This window comes from Ostrea edulis, chromosome 6 (genome assembly GCF_947568905.1).
Source record: "Ostrea edulis chromosome 6, xbOstEdul1.1, whole genome shotgun sequence".
NCBI lineage: Eukaryota > Metazoa > Mollusca > Bivalvia > Ostreida > Ostreidae > Ostrea > Ostrea edulis.
In genome coordinates, this window is record NC_079169.1 from 48,374,220 (window position 1) to 48,392,748 (window position 18,529).

At 35.6% G+C, this 18,529-nt stretch overlaps 1 protein-coding gene and 1 long non-coding RNA gene across 3 annotated transcripts; both read right to left on the reverse strand.

The window, feature by feature from the left end:
* Window positions 1-714: 714 nt before the first annotated feature.
* Window positions 715-2,078, reverse strand: LOC125648455 (uncharacterized). The gene is made up of 2 exons (XM_048875566.2): window positions 1,160-2,078; window positions 715-1,048 (listed from the first exon to the last, which is right to left on the reverse strand). Exons 1-2 carry the CDS (start codon window positions 2,055-2,057, stop codon window positions 882-884), a joined length of 1,065 nt encoding a protein of 354 aa, XP_048731523.2. The 5' UTR covers window positions 2,058-2,078; the 3' UTR covers window positions 715-881.
* A 10,689-nt stretch (window positions 2,079-12,767) lies between these two features.
* Window positions 12,768-16,002, reverse strand: LOC125665764 (uncharacterized). Of its 2 annotated transcripts, none has more exons than XR_008795831.1 (3): window positions 14,195-16,002; window positions 13,918-14,034; window positions 12,768-12,998 (listed from the first exon to the last, which is right to left on the reverse strand). It is a non-coding gene; the product is annotated as an uncharacterized LOC125665764 (long non-coding RNA). The 2 variants fall into 2 exon arrangements; XR_008795832.1 differs by having other exon boundaries at window positions 13,918-14,044.
* Window positions 16,003-18,529: the final 2,527 nt, after the last annotated feature.

The following is an 18,529-nucleotide window of genomic DNA, read 5'->3' on the forward strand; positions in this document are numbered from 1 at the left end:
GCCAATCATTACCATGTATCTATTATTAAAACTGAATTATTGATATTAGATTCTAATAATTCGTCCTTGCTTGTACACCTCTTCTAAAAATCCAGGGTTGGAGTCGTGTGTTATTTTAAATGTTCGTAGTTTGCGATAATCAACGGCATCGATTTGGGATCGTGGTAATCAATGACTGTAGTTTACGACAGTTGGTAACATGGTATTGGAGTGCGAGAATAGCTGCATCCTGATGCAGTCACAGGAGCAGTCTCGGAGCGAGATGGGATCGTAGCGGGAACGTCCTTTTACGTACATAGCGTGGCTCGGGTGTAGGAGAGCGTCTTTTCGGCTCGGGAAACATCGAGGTGAAATATGTTGTGTATCATAAAAGCACGGTAACGTTACGATTGCTTTCTGTGCTCTCTTGGAGGTCGTGAAAAACATATTTTCATTCAATATGAAAGGAGATAATTACTTTGTACATTTTATATTTTCTCGATGCAATGACATGCGTCATATTGTAATGTCACGATGCAATCATATATTTGCTAAAACAAATCTCAATGTTAAACGAAAGGACCTACCTTAAATACCACAGATATATCGTTTCAATACATGTAAACATGCAAGTGGTACATGTATTATGTGTGGTACTGGGAAATTGGTTATAACTCGATCTCTTAATGCGTGTAAAACAGATTCTTGAAATAGTTATAAGAATAAGAAATTTTTGATAGAATTTTATTATTTTCAATGAACATACCCGGTATTTAAGAATGCATTGATGACTTCATGAAATATTATACAAAAAGGGGATATTTATCTCCGTTAAATATTTCAAACAATATAAAAGACGAGAGATTGAAAAATCTCTTTCGATACACCATAGTCGTTTTAGCTCACGAAATCCAGAAACGTCGAATGTCTTGTGCCCTTTGTGGCGTATGGCGATCCAGTGACCGTAATCTGGAATTCAAATGAGCTTGAGCTCTAAGAGCCCTTGTTTTATTCCTCGCCCGGTCCAGTTCCTTCAAATGATTTTCGCCGGTTTTTTCAGCAACAAAATCTGAAAGAAAATGAGACATCTTACTCCAATCATCAACATTTAATTTTATCGGTTGAATTCATTTAATAAATACCGTAGATTAGTAGCGTGGCTGTTCAAAGGAATCTGTACCTCTCTGTATGCCGGTATTGTTGTTGTTCCGTCCAAAAGCAGGGGGCTTTAACTTAGGGTCAATTGTAGGGTACGTTGTTCCAAACATTTCTCTGATATGCCTTTTTGACGCGGTTTGGTACCGTGGAGTCTCGTTACGGACAACATGTTTTATTGACATCGTTTTCATTGGTTTGCGTTTCTTGAGGTAGAAATCTGCTTGAACATTTAACGGAAGGCCATGCGACTCTCGATCCATTCGCTCGTGTTCTAACTGTTTCCAGGTAACATACTGACAACGAACTCGCCATTCTTTCTCCCTCTGGAACTCCGTCCTTTTTCTTTTCAAATCTTTAAGAATCTGGTTTTCTCTGTCTATCCTTAACCTTTCTGCTTGGCGTTGCTCTCGCAGTTTTTCATTATCATAGTTTGATCTGAAAGACGTGTACTTCTGGAAAAATTCTTTTTGTCGCATTTTTCTTCCTTTGTCGACATCATAAACTTTTTTCACTTCGTTATAGTATGTCTCCTGTCTTCCCTTAAGGGATAAATCGAGGTCTCCTCTCACGGACAGGGCACTTCCTGTCCTAGAAGGTGTCACCGATCGGCCATGTCCACTGGTAATGCGCCGTGCCTTCTTTATTTCACCAGAAGTGTCGTATACAGGATAAAAATCCAAAGGTGTATTGGTCCTGGGATAATTTAGATGCATAGTTATATCAGAAATATCTTCATTTGTTGAAAGTGATAATTCTTCATAGGTATTTTTATCCGACTTTGAGGTCAAAAGGCGTTTTTGCCATTCCGGAACATCTCTTTTTGCCTTCGGTTCTGACTTTGAGGAGAGTGAGTTCACGTGCCGGTAGGGTTTCTTGTCATATCGCCGGTATGGCGAATCAAATGATACCTTGTCTGTCATTTTCAAAATTCAGAAACATTTCTGAAAATGAACACCCTGAATTAATACATGATAAAACGCATTTTTATATATCATTCTGGAAATCAAAGTATCACTTTTCCAGCGTGTAATTTCAGTGGTAGTAGAAAATCTACCAGACACTAGTAAAATACCACTATCAAAAATTAATGATATCAATATGATTAAATAATCATACTCTCTTGAAAACAAGATAACCTACGCACGCAAGAATATTTCTAATCATACGTTGTAGTAAACGTAAATGAAAACTCCAAGAAATGAACATACCTTTCACCAAACATTACGCAAGATAAAATGACATTCAATACTTACTTCCCCTCCATCATTTCCCTGGATATTCTTTTTTAAAAATGCCAAGACCAATGCAGTACTATTTGTAATATTTAAACCTAATTACAAGTTCACTGATTTTATTTCGTCATATTTCATTACCCTCTGCAAAAGCCTCTACCCACCTTTTGCTAATATTGATATTGTCGTCAAAATTTGTTTTTTTAAAGATCAGATTAAAGCTAATCAAATGTCCACTCCGTAAGCCATCATATTTTGTGTGTGTGTTATTTTATTAACGTTTCATCTCAATCCCCATTTGGAAGATTAGTCATTTTAGCCAGGTCGACGACTTCCCACTGTAAAATAAAATAAACAAAACATTCCATAAAACGAAATGTTAAATTTTACGCTCTGTTAGCGGTTCTTTGGCATAATTTAGTTTTTAAAAATGTGTACGAGCAAGTGCGTTCAACAGATCTTAGATAGAGGGTATACATTTCCTATTGTGTGACCCTGAAATTAACCGACTCATGCATCACATCGATACTGGTCAATACACTGTGTATTCATGAAAACAAAACTCCTTCAGTGTTGCAGCTCGTGTATCCTATAATATCAATGGTTTAGAATTTCAGTTCTTGGTGATGAATTTGTATTGTTAGGCATTGCGATTGCCGTAATGCATTAAAAAATAAAGATATCAAGTGTCCAGTATCCCAGGTATATAAAAAAGTTTCTGTCCTTTACAAAAGGACTGCACTATGTGGATGATACGCTTGTGTTCTAATAGAACTTTTAAAATACTCATACAAATGTGTATTAAAACATGCAAATATTTCATTATATCAAAGACCTATATTAGGCCTAATGGATATGGAATATGTGTAGCTTTGACTTTAAACTCCAGAATTAAAAGTCGTAATTGTATTTGATTTGAACTTAAAAGTTCAAATTCAATAGAAGACACAGTCTGATTTAATGGTAAATTAACATTTGATTCTCATACAAATTACTTAATCCAGTGCTATAAATCTGGCAATACAATGCCTTAATCCAATGATATCAATCTGACAACAAAATATTGATGTTCACAAGCTTGAATGTCAATTTTTCAATTCAAAATCTCACTGTAACTTCAAACATGATGTCCATCATGAACAACAATACATGACTTCCTTTGTTGAGCGTTGCTAAGGTGAATATGTCGTAATGTCAGGGTCGTAAATTACATGGAGGCGGAGGAGGCAGCTGCCTCCTCCAACTTTTGAGCCAAAAAAAATTAAAATTTAAAGTTCATTAGAATTTATGTTGTTTCCAATAACTAAGAACATGATACCTCCCTTAAAAAGCATTCCAAATCTTTCTTTTAGAATGAGTTAGTCAAGTAACATCTTAGAAGGCCCTAGAATCAAGGATTTTGCACGAAACGTGTTCAGTGTGCACAAAATGTGCTCAGCGTCTGGGGGCCTGGGCGGCCCCCAGACCCCCGCCTAATTTCCTGCCTCCTCCAAATTGAAGGTTAATTTACGGCCCTGAATGTAACTATGTGTAAATGAATGAATTAAGACTCCATACCATTGATCGTTTTAAATTAAGAACACAAAAACAATTCTTCAAAAACCTTACAGAATATTTTTTTAATTCTCTTGTTTATGAAACATTACTGAGTCCGATAAACATGTACACTCTGTTCTTGTGCAAGCGCAACCTGACCTGTAGCAACCTGACCTGTACGGCCATGTGTTACCATGTGGTGGAATCTATACAAATAAAGGCCGCGGCATTAAGTTCTCGGCCTTTTTTGTCAAGTCGAGAAGTAGTTTTTTCTCGACTTGACGAAAAAGGCCGAGCGATGTTCCGACTGGATCTGGTGGAAAAAAAACCCTTATTTGTCGTAGGAAACAACTAAATGGGACAGTCCTTCCGATGAGAACGCAAAATCCTAGGTCCAGTGTCTCAGCAGGTGCGGCACGTTAAAGAACCCTCCCTGTTCAAAAGGCCGTGTTTAACGTCTCTCCCGAGAATTTTTCGCCCATATGGAAACGCAACCATAACCGGTGAAGGGCCGTACAATTTAGGCATATGCTCGGCGCTTATGATCATTGAACAGGTAGGCAGGCAACTGACAAATAAGTTGAAGTTACAGCGGTTTCAACAATCGCGTTTAAAATAAGCAATTCGCAAATTCTATGGTCGTTATAATGCTCTAGTTTACCAGTACAACCTCTCAAGTGCTACCTGATATGTTTCATATCAATTGTTAGATCATTCTTTACACACTGACTTTGACTATGGATGACTACGTTTACCTGATCAAGATACATGTTTAGGGCTCACAGCGTGTGTGACCCGTCGACAGTGGATGCTTACTCGTCCTAGGCATCTGATCCCATGTACATCCATATTTGCCCTGCTCTTGATTTTGTATTCTTTAAAGGAATTATGACATTGATCACTGTTCGTTATCTTTACTTTTACATTGGTATATGTAAAAATAATGAATATTCTGTCTCCCTAGGAATTGATATATGTAAAGATAATAAGTGCCATGTCTCCTCAGGAATTAGTATGTGTGAAGAGAACAAGTGTTTCATATTCACAAAATATTGATATGTAGAGAAAACAAGACTCTATAGATATTGGTATACGTAAAGGTAAAATTATTAGGTATCCATAGGTATTGGAACAGTATATAAGTCAAGATGATATATCCATGCACATGTATTATGTAAAGGTAATAGGTGTTGTATATCTCTTAGTATACCTAATAAATGACCTGTACCCCTGGCATTGGGATATGTAAAGATGTGAAGTGTTCGAAATAGTGTGTCCCATGTTACTGGCATATGTGAAGATAATTCATCTAGTATTTGTAAATGTAAACAGAATTAATGTTTCATATTATAAACCCGTGAGGATCCGGTTTAGAATAGGTCCTCAGTACACTTCCATGTCGTAAGATTCGACTAAATGGGGCGGTACTTTGAATGAGACCGCAAAAACCGAGGCCTCGTGTCACAGCAGGTGTGGCACGATTAAAATCCCTCCCTGCACAGACCTACATTTTGCAGCCCTTCACCGGCAATAGGTGACATATCCCTATGATTGAAAGATTCCCGAGAGGGGCGTTAAACAATATTCAATCAATCGATCGTATTATTGACATCTTTGAGGTCAATATGATGCTTTAGCTACCTGAGAAATATTAAATCTGGAACGAATCAATATCTCTTGACTTGTGAAGATGGACCGGATGGTGAGGTAAATATTCTACTTTAAAACATTGAATCTATGAAACAATACCTTGTCTGCCATCTTTATATACGGCTAGACTGTAACATTTACAATGCGATCGAAAGTGCGAGTTTTTGTTTATCGTACGACTAGATAATTTAAATAAGCGAAACCGGATACAGAAATGTGCAGAACTTACCAACCCGATGCCTGGTCGATCTTCTTTGGATCGGATTTGATGTTACCGTAATATAACAATTGTTACTCCTGTTCTTTATATAGAAGTCACACTGTGTGCCATAAATGTAGTGCAAGAGAGTCGAAAAGTAAGTAGAGACGATATTAATTATATATACTGTAGTTTCCATTGAGTAACCAAAGAATAGTCATCAAATCGTATCGATGTTTAATTTTCTAATTTATTTTGGTCTGATGTTGGAAAAATTAATTGTTGAATTCATATCGAAGACACGTGCAGGTGAACATGACGTTCCATTTTGCCGTGATTGTTGAGTCTCAGGCATTCGGGGAACACAGAAAATAATCTCTGTAATGTTAACACCGAACCCGATCTAAATACGACCGATCAGGTATCGCTTGGTAAATTAGACATTCTAGCTGTAAATATGACTGATCAAGTATCGTTTCGTAGGCTCTAGCAGCCAATTTTGATGTTTTCAATCATAAGATAAAACAATTATTGACACTTTTTGTCAATGTTTTAGCTGCACTCAAAGTGGAATATTCACCTCGCCCTCCGGATTTGTTAAACATTGTACATGTACCTCTCAGTAGTTAAAGCACCATACTGACCTAAGATACCACAATGGTATATTATTGGTATATGTAAACATAAAAAATGGTTTGTATCCCTAGCTAATGTTGTATATAAACGTACCTGTCATTGCGGTGCAATTCCATTGATTTCCTATCTCTACCACTTGGTATAAAATTACAGTATTGTACGCTCAAGTTGTTTCCCTTTGGAAATATCGAGTTCAGAGATATATCTCTTATTAAAGAACCTTCATCTAGTTTTCTGTAACCAAATGACTTAGATATAAATTTATGCACAACAGTTTAATGATCAAAAGATATACAGGGATTCAGAAAAAGACATTAGAATCAGTAGTAATGTGGGTTGATTTTTTTTGTTTTTGGACAATACATATTGTAACCAGAGATCATGAAATTGCGACAGATTGCGCCAACAAATTACAGCATATCTAACTACGGGTACTTCTAAACCTTTAGAATGGTGAGAATCCGATATTCTTTAAATGGACGCACCTGGTGGTGACTGGAGTTGAAACGAATGTACCTAGCGAATACCACGCTCCAGCTCTATGATATGTGTACTTGTACAATAATGACATCTGACAACAGGCTGGTTTATTTACACGTAATATTAGCTCGTATGTAACGGGTTCACAAGAAATCTGTCATTGACCGGCGTTGTATCACTTGCTGAGATTACGGCATGCAAAAGTTGTTGAGATTTGCCCTCTGCTTTTCACAAGTTTTCTGTTACGAATTGCTTCTAGAAAAAAAAGATACATAAGTAAAATCGATACATTTTTAAAACTAGTGTTGTAGACAGTATTTTCATGTAAATATGTCTTTGTAAATAAAATTTGATATTTATCATATTCTCTTTTCAGGTTGAATACAGCGATTATAAATAAAAGTTATTGCGATAAAATGACTTATTCTGTCATTAATAAATTTCATTGTAATGACATTCATTCAGTGATACTATTTATATTTACGGATGATCTTTGCCTGTATTCAATTTAAATATTTCATGGTTCATTGCACCGCAGGTAGTTCGATTAGCTTACCTGATTTGGCGGGTGTTCACTTTTCCCGGTAGCACTAGTTCATGCTCCATGTATTTGCTGACAAGTACCTTTATCTTTTTATACATGCGTTTAAGTCTCCTGGACGCCGTTTCATCAAACATCGTAACTAGTTGCGTAAGCTTAGTTTGGCGTAACTTTCTGACTAGACTAAATATTTTCCGTAAGTCCGTTTCATCAAGTGGAGTAAGATTGGAATTTACGCAAGTTTTCTACTAACTAGTAGAAACACTACGTCAGGTCGAACCCTTACGTAAGTACCTACGTAAGCAAAAATCATGGCCAACTGTTAGCTGTTTGTAAATATATATGGAATTTTTACCGACGAGCTTTGCGTCGTGATCGATTTTTTCAAGACAGGATGCTTTTAGACGTTTACAACGATAAATATGTAAGGCCATAAGGGTTACTTCCCTTTGAAAACTAGTAAATTTATGGCTTGCCCTTACTGTATGATTACTTTCACAAGTGTCTATCTGTACATGAATGATGAATGCACAGTGTTATTCCCAAATCCCTTTGTAAAGTAGTCCACCGTAAAGGGAACATTCACTTTGTTGTATTATATGTAAGCTGTTTATAAATGAATGTGCTACACGGGCAGATGAAAACAAGCGGTATTCTTGCGAGATTATACTTACTTGGGTGAAACGTCACCAATAGATAATATATTTCCGGAATAATTGTTGGCGTATAATACGCCATATTCAAATCAGTCTGATTAAAATCAAACCTCTCACTTCGCTCGATATACGGATAGTCGCTGCAGCGACTATCCGTATATCGAGCGAAGTGAGAGGTTTGATTTTAATCAGACTGTATTCAAATTCGAAAAATTAATCTTAATAAAATATTTTCTAATAGATATAAAATACCTTACATATCCAATTACATGACAAATTTGGCTAGGTACATTTGGAATGAAATTACACGGTATTTTTGGTAGGCTCTATATCAGAGACATATATTATTTTAGGGCTAATATTGACTATAAATCAAATTATTATTTTTTTTCAATACAATATGCAAGAAAGTTGCCAGAAATTTTACTGAACTTCCATTTTTGTTGCACATAAGAATCTTTAGAGCATCAGACAGACACATAGCGTGGGTTTTTAGCTCACCTGAGCTGAAAGCTCAAGTGAGCTTTTCTGATCACCCGTATTCCGGCGTCCGTCCGTCCGTCTGTCCGTCCGTCTGTCCGTTTGTCCGTCTGTAAACTTTTCACATTTTCAACTTCTTCTCAACAACCACTGGGCCAATTTCAACCAAAGTTGGCACAAAACATCCTTATGTAAAGGGAATTCTAAATTGTTAAAATAAAGGGCCAGGCCACCTTCCAAGGGGAGATAATCAAGAAAAGGTAAAAATAGGGTAGGGTCATTAAAAAATCTTCTTCTCAAGAACCACTGGGCCAGAAAAGATGAAATTTATAGATAAGCTTTATTAGGTAGTGCAGATTCTAAATTGTTAAAATCATGGCCCCCGGGGATCGGATGCGGCCACAATAGGGGGTCAAAGTTTTACATACAAATATATAGGGAAAATCTTTAAAAATCTTCTTCTCAAGAACCACTGAGCCAGAAAAGCTGAGATTTATATGAAAGCTTCCTTATATAATAAAAATTCTAAATTGTTAAAATCATGGCCCCCGGGGGTCGGATGGGGCCACAATAGGGGGTCGAAGTTTTACATACAAATATATAGGGAAAATCTTTAAAAATCTTCTTCTCAAGAACCACTGAGCCAGAAAAGCTGAGATTTATATGAAAGCTTCCTGATATAATGCAGATTCTAAATTGTTAAAATCATGGCCTCCGGGGGTCGGATGGGGCCACAATAGGGGATCAAAGTTTTACATACAAATATATAGGGAAAATCTTTTAAAATCTTCTTCTCAAGAACCACTGAGCCAGAATAACTGAGATTTATATGAAAGCTTCCTTATATAATGCAGATTCTAAATTATTAAAATCACGGCCCCCGGGGGTCGGATGGGGCCACAATAGGGGGTCAAAGTTTTACATACAAATATATAGGGAAAATCTTTAAAAATCTTCTTCTCAAGAACCACTGAGCCAGAAAAGCTGAGATTTATATGAAAGCTTCCTGATATAATGCATATTCTAAATTGTTAAAATCATGGCCCCCGGGGGTCGGATGGGGCCACAATAGGGGATCAAAGTTTTACATACAAATATATAGGGAAAATCTTTTAAAATCTTCTTCTCAAGAACCACTGAGCCAGAATAACTGAGATTTATATGAAAGCTTCCTTATATAATGCAGATTCTAAATTATTAAAATCACGGCCCCCGGGGGTCGGATGGGGCCACAATAGGGGGTCAAAGTTTTTTTTTGTTTTTGTTTTTGTTTTTTTTGTTGTTGTTGTTGTTTTTTTTTTATATAGTGCAGATTCAAGTTCGTTAAAATCATGGACCCCGGAGATTGAATGGGGCCTCAAGGGGGGCATCAAAGTTTTACATACAAATTTATAGGAAAAATCTTTTAAAATCAACTTCTCAAGAACCACTGAGCCAGAAAAGCTGAGATTTATATGAAAGCTTCCTGATATAGTGCAGATTATAAATTGCTAAGATCATGGCCCCCCCGGGGGTCGGATGGGGCCACAATAGGGGGTCAAAGTTTTACATACAAATATATAGGAAAAATCTTCTTCCCAGAACCACTACGCCAGAAAAGCTGAGATTTATATGAAAGCTTTCTGATATAGTGCAGATTCAGGTTTGTTGAAATCAAGCCCCCCTGGAGTAGGATGGGGCCACAATAGGGGATCAAAGTTTTACATACAAATATATAGGGAAAATCTTTAAAAATCTTCTTCTCAAGAACCATTGGGCCAAAGAAGTTCATATTTACATGAAAGCTTTCTGACATAGTGTAGATTCAAGTTTGCAAAAACCATGGCCTCCAGGGGTAGGTTTGGGGCCATAATAGGGACTACGGTTTTACATGCAAATAGATATGGAAAATCTTCTGATATGGACCAAGGTGACTCAGGTGAGCGGTGTGGCCCATGGGCCTCTTGTTTTCCTGAAGGGGGGGGGGGGTAGCAGAGTCTAAAATTCTTGAAGGGTCCAAAAAATCCATAACAGATGTTCTCTATTCCAAACTTCAACACCATACATGTAAAGAAGGGGGCGGATTCATCCTACCATGCAATGTAAGGGGGGGGGGGGGTGTCAGCCAGTATATCATAATTCGCAAGGGATGATAATTTACTATGCTTGTGAATATAATGGAAAATTCAACTTTATCAAAGTTAAAAGTATCCCGTCTCTGATTTAAAGCGCATGAGAGTAAAGGATATCAAATTGGAATGGGACGGTGGTAAAATGGATTTCTTTTAGATCCAGTGGTACGTATGTATCAATATCTCACCAGAGCTCATAGAATGTAGAACTGACTTCATAATGACTTATGAAGGTGATCGGTGGAGAAATAACATATTCTGGTGATATTACTGGTTCTACAGGTATATATTTTGTAGACAGTGGAGGGGTGGTGGTGTGTACACAACATCTGTACACGTACACTACCCACTTCACGTGTCTGTGCATTATGCAAGCACTAGTGTTTGCAAACCTTTATAAGACACATGAGAGACTGCATTGAAGATAATGGCAAGGATGTCACTTAGGATCAACAAGCTCCACTTTTAATTTGGTGTCTGTGCTTCAAATAAAGTATTTCTCATCTCCCACAAAATCTTTAAAGAGATGGGAGATGTCTCTCATTATTCATGGAAATAATTGTCATTAACACTATATTCTTTTAGCCCCTTAGCTGACCCTGTGAAATGCAGAACCACATGACCTCTACCCTTGCCCTTGGTGACTAGGTATACAGACTGTTGAATAGCAGTTGACCTTTGCTGTTCACTACAACAACCTTTTTCCAAGACCACCAATTCTTTTAACACAACTTCCAAGAAATGCAATAAAATTGGAAAGTCTAACAGATTGAAACACACAAGAGTCAATGTACTATAATCATGATTTTATGCTTGTGTATAAGGAACTCCTTGAGAGAAATTAAAAATATTTTTAATATTTACATGTATGATCAAGATTCCTTATAGCCAATATTCTTTCAAGCTTAACAAGGTTATTATGATGTGCATTGAAAATAGTTATTCTTAGAGGGGTATTAGCTGTCATTTTGATACCAAAAAATGAATTAAATGAAATTTACTCCATATCATACATGTATATTTCAGTGATAACACCAGTATTTAATTATTTCAAACACCTTTTAACCCCAAAACAGGCACATGAATGTGTATGAATATCACATGAATTTTGGTAATTAAATGATTATTGTCTTGCAAGACAATAATTCGTCCTTATGTATTTCTATACACTAAAAGTGACAATCTATTGTCGTTTTATTAGGTTTCTCATGTTTTTGTACAAAATAAATATTATTATTAGGCATTAATATATATTCTTATTGAGAGATTTTGAATAAAAACGTTGCCATCACTTTCACAGCTAATGCCCTTTTGACAAACTACATAGCATATCATAATTAACTTACTGTTAATGAATATGTAACTCTTAAATTAGGTTAAGAGAATTTGATACCAAAGTGCAGAATATTATATTGTAAAATGTACAAAGGTGCAGCCTTGAAATTTATTAAACATAACAATAATATGATTTCACAAAATGTATTAATCAGTATCACTTATACCATTCATAAATGTATTTTAACATAATGCATTTATTACTACTGTGTGCTGGATTATTTTTCAACCCCATGTAAATAATAATTTACATTCAAGGACAACAACTCTTCTAGACACATATTCTGTTCTGAACACATTCTCTTCCATAGTCATAAGATATACATCATCATTTAAACTAATGTGTTAACATGTGCATACCATAGGAAAAGATTTCACACGCATATATCATAACCTATTATTCAATGTGGAGATGTACATGGACTCCAAAGTTAAGATATTGTGTGTCTAAAAACTGATGTTCATTTGAAATATTGGTAAGTACAAATGTACAATGTCAGCTACAATATGAGTTGAGGATTTTTTTCAAGTTTTTCATAGCAAAATCATGATGGTATGTAAATCTATCCAAATACATAAGGGTCTTAGTACAGTTTCCATCACATCCATTCATATTCCTGGTCATCCTATCTCCAACAATCTAGACATTACTTAGTTCTCTCCATGCCAAAACACATAGGACCGAGACTCTCTCCAATCCACTCTGTTCTATTGCTACCATCTTGATCTCATGCAAGTTTCTCCATTCTGCAATTTTTCTTTCTGCTTCTACTGTTCCTCTCCAGGTTGTTTTCGGTCTCTTAAATGCCCTCTTCCCTTCTGGTGTCCAACCTAACGCCATCTCACTGTCATTGTCCCCTCCCCTCCATAGTCCTGACTGCCACTTCTCTGTTTTCCATAATTTTCTGCTACTTTATCCCCAGTATCCTTTGCAAGCATCTGATATGGTAAGCATCTATTGACTTTCCACCTATTCACCTTCCAAGACATGGACATGCAAAATTTCTGAAAAAATAAATGCAAATATACCCTATGATAAATTTTAAATACATGCGTCTTAAACAGTACAAGAAGCCAAAGAGTCACATCGCTCACCGAAGTCACCTTGGCCCTGCCATTGTATGGCTGTTGTGATTTTAAAAAAGACTTCAGTCTTTATTCCTATGAAAAATGTTGATCCCATATTGTGGCCCCAGCCTACATGAACCCCAAGGATCACAACATTACTGAAAATGAATTCACATTACACAGAAATGCCTCAACACCAATATGATCGACAAGATCTTGCTGTTCTGAATAAGACCAAGGTCACAAGGTAATTGATCATGGTACATGCATGATACAAAAGATCTTGCCATAAGAAATATATATACCGATGCATCACATGAAAGAACTTTTCGTAAAAAATGTATATACAAAATATAAAAGCCCTAGCTTAAATAGTTCAAGAGATAATTTTAAAAAAGATTTTTCCTATATACTTGTATGCAAAACCTTTATCCCCTATTGTGGCCCACCCTACCCTCGGGGCCATGATTTTAACAAAATTGAATCTGCACTATGTCAGAGAGCTGTCATGTAAATTTGAACTTTTCTGGCCCAGTGGTTCTAGCGGAGATTTTTAAATGCCCCCCCCCCCCCCGGCCTATTTTTACATTTTTGTGATTATCGCCCCTTTGAAGGGGGCATAGACTTTCATTTCAACAAACTTGAATCCCCTTAACCCATGGATGCTCTATGCCAAGTTTGATTGAATTTGGCCCAGTGGTTCTGGAGAAGATGAAAATGTGAAAACTTTACAGACAGATGGCAGATACAAAGTGATTAAAATAGCTTACTTGAGCTTTCAGCTCAGATGAGCTAACAATATATCTTTTAAGATGTTTCAGCATATATATATCTTTTATTAATAATAACTTCTTACCCTGTCCCTTTTCTTTTCAGTGGAATGAAATCTGGGTTGTAAGATGGTAGATACATTTTTATCCATTCTTCAGCTTTCTGGAAATGTCATTTTAGAGTTTCAGACAGGCTTTGTTTCCTGAAATAAACTTTAATTTTAAAAAATGTTTAGAATTTCTGACTTCATTTTGAACTACATGTATTTGGAATAAGTAAATACTTGTAATGTTCAAGGGACATTATATGGAATGAGCACATGGGATTTTAATATCATTTATATGTATATACTTAGCTGTTACCTTCCCATTGCATGTGTCATGGAAGGATGGTTGTATAGGACATCATCTGCTGATCACAAAGGCCTTTCTTGTTTTTCCTTGATATTTCGAGTTGTACTCCCTTTTCGTCTCAATTACATTGGTTTCCATCTCATGATCTGTCTGAATATTGAAAATGTTATAAGATTTCTCATATGAATTAAAATGTAGATATTACTGGAGACTATTATTTTCATATAATTTTTCCATTTAACAAGCCTAAAAAATCTTGTATACAGATGCTTTGTGTTACCACCATGATTTTGACCTTCAATTCTTATTGAATCTAATCTGGGTAGATCTACAGTTCACGCTTGCCTTTTATATTGCATCAAAATTATTTGCCTGCATCATTAAAATTGCATGTGATGCACGTTATACGTATAAATTACACCTTCTTTGAAAAGTAACATAAAGTCAAATGTCATAGTAAAAAAAAAAGTAATATGGTAGATCCATGAAAGTAGGTTCAAAGTAGCTAATCATCTCCGTTATGATAGGATAAACTTCCTGAAGCTGGAATATTACAAAATTTCACTTATTAGATTTAGAGTTTGATACAATCTTTTTAATAGATAAAAAACACCCTAGACATTTATATTTACTAGTACCTTAATTTGCTAATTAATACATGCAAAGGTAGCAGTATGTTTACTACATTCTTTGGTTGTGTGGCACTAGCATCTATTGTTTTCAAGATAAAAGATCCCCAACACCAGGGACTGAATCTTCAATTTATGCCATAAAGTAGTAGTTAACTTATAGGAGAAACAAGTAATGTATAAATTCACTTAATTAAAGAAAAAGTAATTACATGTAGTTAGTATGATCTATCTCTGAATACCATAGAGGCATAGCAGGGTTGGGCGGTTAAAACCGCCCCCAGTTTTAACCAGTGGTTTTAACCGTCCCAGTCAATACTCCCCAAGTGGTCAATAATGGTCAATTGTGATTTAAACTGTCCATTTTCCTATTTTTGTACATTTCTTGCAAAGATAAAGATAAATTAAGTCTTTTCATTATAATATATGGATCAATTGTTGATTAATATTTTTCATTAGATAATCAAATGTAATTTCATAAGTTTAATATATTTGGTTTGCTAAAACTGACCGAAACATCTTCAGTACCTACCAGAGGGTCACAGTTCTATAACATAGCTTGATTATTGGAGACAGACCTCTTAATACATGTACCTGGACAGATTAACAATAAAAGGTAGCTGGACATTACCTGAGCCCAGGAAGCAGAGTGGACAGGTGTTTTATAAAATAAGCATAGGCTGGGACCAGAGATGACCAGTGTACCTGTTTATATTGTTATGAAAACATCACTAACCCACCCTCAAATGTTTATTCAACAATTAAAATGAAGATTGATGAAACAATACTTATACTAAGGTAGTTCTTGTTAAATTAAGGAATTTGAACAGAAACTTTTACATCTCCCCAATTCAACAGAGTCATTTGTACATTATTTATGTAATATTATGACTTATAAGTATATTATATATACCAAACAATTTTCAATCGACCAGTATTAACCAGTATTGACCACCGGCCTCATATCGACCACTTTTTTGCCAACCCTGCCCCGGGCATAGACTTATAATAGATATGTTATCCATTATATGTCTATGTGAATACATACTGCAACTTTGCATTCTGAACAATTAAACATACACATTTATATAATTATACAAGTCCATATTGCTCTTTTTCCAGCCAATTGTGCATTTACTAGTTCTGGTATACATGCTATAATTGATGAATTTGATTACATCCCTCGGGCCCCCCATTTTCATCTTAATACTTTAGCCCCCCCCCCCCCGTTGATGTCCACTTCCCCAAATCAATGTCTACTTTCCGATTTTTGTTGGGGGTTGGACAAAAATACAATGATCATTTCGATGTAATGGGATTGTGAAACCAGTAGGATAATTTGGTTCAGACAGTGAGTTTTGCATTTCATTCATGCATAGAATAGCCCTACTTACCTGATCTCACCTCTGATACGTCCAGGGATCTATGTTTGCCCTACTTTCAGTTTTCTATTCTTCATGGGATTTATGCGATTAATCGTTGTTCATTATTTTCACTGGTCTACATAACGGTAAGAAAGAAATAAAGAAGTTTTTCCTTCAACGTATCCGCTTCGTTTGTTTATTGCCGCCATTGCGCACTAGCATTCCGGATAAATACTAACTACCGGATACGTCTCTTTCATTTCGGTTGTTTTCATCTGCCCGTGTAGCACATTCTTTATAAATCTCTTCAAAACTTCCGCTCTGACTATCTTGGAACAAATGATTAGCGAGCCCGATTCAATTCGATCTCAATCGTATGGTGGGTGGATTTACGGGAGTGTAATGTATATTTCATGAACAGTTACTTTAAGATCTACTATTTTCCATTGTATATCTTAAATCTTGAAAAAATATCTCGTCTTAAGAGATACATCATATAACTATATTATGATAATAAAGTTCTTCCAAATTAAAAAAAAAAGTCTTCGTAACAGTTTGATACTTGACGAATTTCGGTAATAAGTGATTTGCAGGATTATCCGTGCAGATATATATTTTATGTTATTATACTTTCATGTAAAATACTCGAACCTGATTGGTCGACAAGCATTTGAAAAAACATATTGTTACCCTCTGAGAACAAAAAAACACGCGCCCCAGGGTGATGGTATCTAGCAACGGGTAACAGTACTTGACAACGGGTGATATTATTATAGGATTAAACATTCTTTTTGAAGAATTTATTGATGTATAATTCCAATCTTATTTATTACAATTGTTTTGATTGGACAAAAATAAAGCTGAACAAGAGTTTACACTTCAATAAATCCGAAAACGCGATGTATTCATACACGCCTGAAAACAAACAACATAGTGCGGGTAACTATTCAAATTTTTGCAATTGTTAATAAAGTCAATGAATTGGAATTATAAGAATCAAACATTCTTTTTGAAGAATTTATCAATGTGTAAACTTCGGACATTTTACTCACAAACTTAACATAAAAGTGCTTCTCACTTTTATTCAGTTTGTGAGTAAAATGTCCGGAGTTTACACATCGATAAATTCTTCAAAAAGAATGTTTAATCCTATAGTAAACTCCGGACATTTTACTCACAAACTGAATAAAAGTGCGAAGCACTTTTATGTTAAGTTTGTGAGTAAAATGTCCGGAGTTTACACATCGATAAATTCTTCAAAAAGAATGTTTGATTCTTATAATTCCAATTCATTGACTTTATTAACAATTGCAAAAATTTGAATAGTTACCCGCACTATATTGTTTGTTTTCAGGCGTGTATGAATACATCGCGTTTTCGGATTTATTGAAGTGTAAACTCTTGTTCAGCTTTATTTTTGTCCAATCAAAACAATTGTAATAAATAAGATTGGAATTATAAAAAAATTATCACATGCGTCAAATTTATGCGCGTACGGTTCGCCGTAGATTGCTAGACGACGTCGTTTGATCGTTTGTAATAAACGCGAGTACCCGCATCGAAATACGAAATATCGCATGACAGTGATTGATCAAATGTCAACAGACGTAAGTTTTTCTGCTTTCCAGTTTACATAACATTCAGTATAATAAAACAAATATTGCATGTAGTTGAGGGTAACATTGAAATTTTCAATGTTACCCTCAACTACATGCAATATTTATATATTATCAAATAAAGAAAAACATCTACATGTACATATATATCAGGCACTAATCGGCGTGAATGGGAGGGGGGTCACCTTGCGTTGCTACTCCACTTTTTTTAACTATACGATTTTTTAAAATTTTGTACTAGGAAAATGTTTTGATTCACTCATAATAGAATACTCTAGCACCCCAACGATTGAAGAAAATGAAACCTGAGAGAGTAAAAATTGTGGAAATCACTGCAAAAGATTCCAACACCACCCACTCCACCACCCCCTCTGAATTAGGATTTTGCAGATAGGACAAAACATTTTTTTTTTTTTGGCGTTATAACGCAAGATAAAAAGATTATTTGAAAAGCCAACATCTAATCTATGTCCCAGTCCCCCCCCCCCCCCCCCCCCCCCCCCCCCGTCACTTTGCAAAACGATGGTACGTGCCTGTATATAATCCCAAACTGTAAAATATGCACACATATTCAATTTGTTCAAACACATTTAGGCCTATGAGTCTACATACATTAATTATCCAATTAAAGTATAAATATATAGTTAATATCTATATACAATGTAGATGTACATGTATCGTGTCGACCTACATGTACTTAAAATATAATAACTTTTGAAATCATAAAACAACTAC

Coding starts and splice junctions, on each gene's coding strand:
- LOC125648455 (XM_048875566.2), bottom strand. CDS start 2,057: ATGACAGACAAGGTATCATTTGATTCGCCATACCGGCGATATGACAAG. Junction 1,049..1,159: donor CAATACCGGCATACAGAGAG/GTACAGATTCCT, acceptor ATTTTCTTTCAG/ATTTTGTTGCTGAAAAAACC.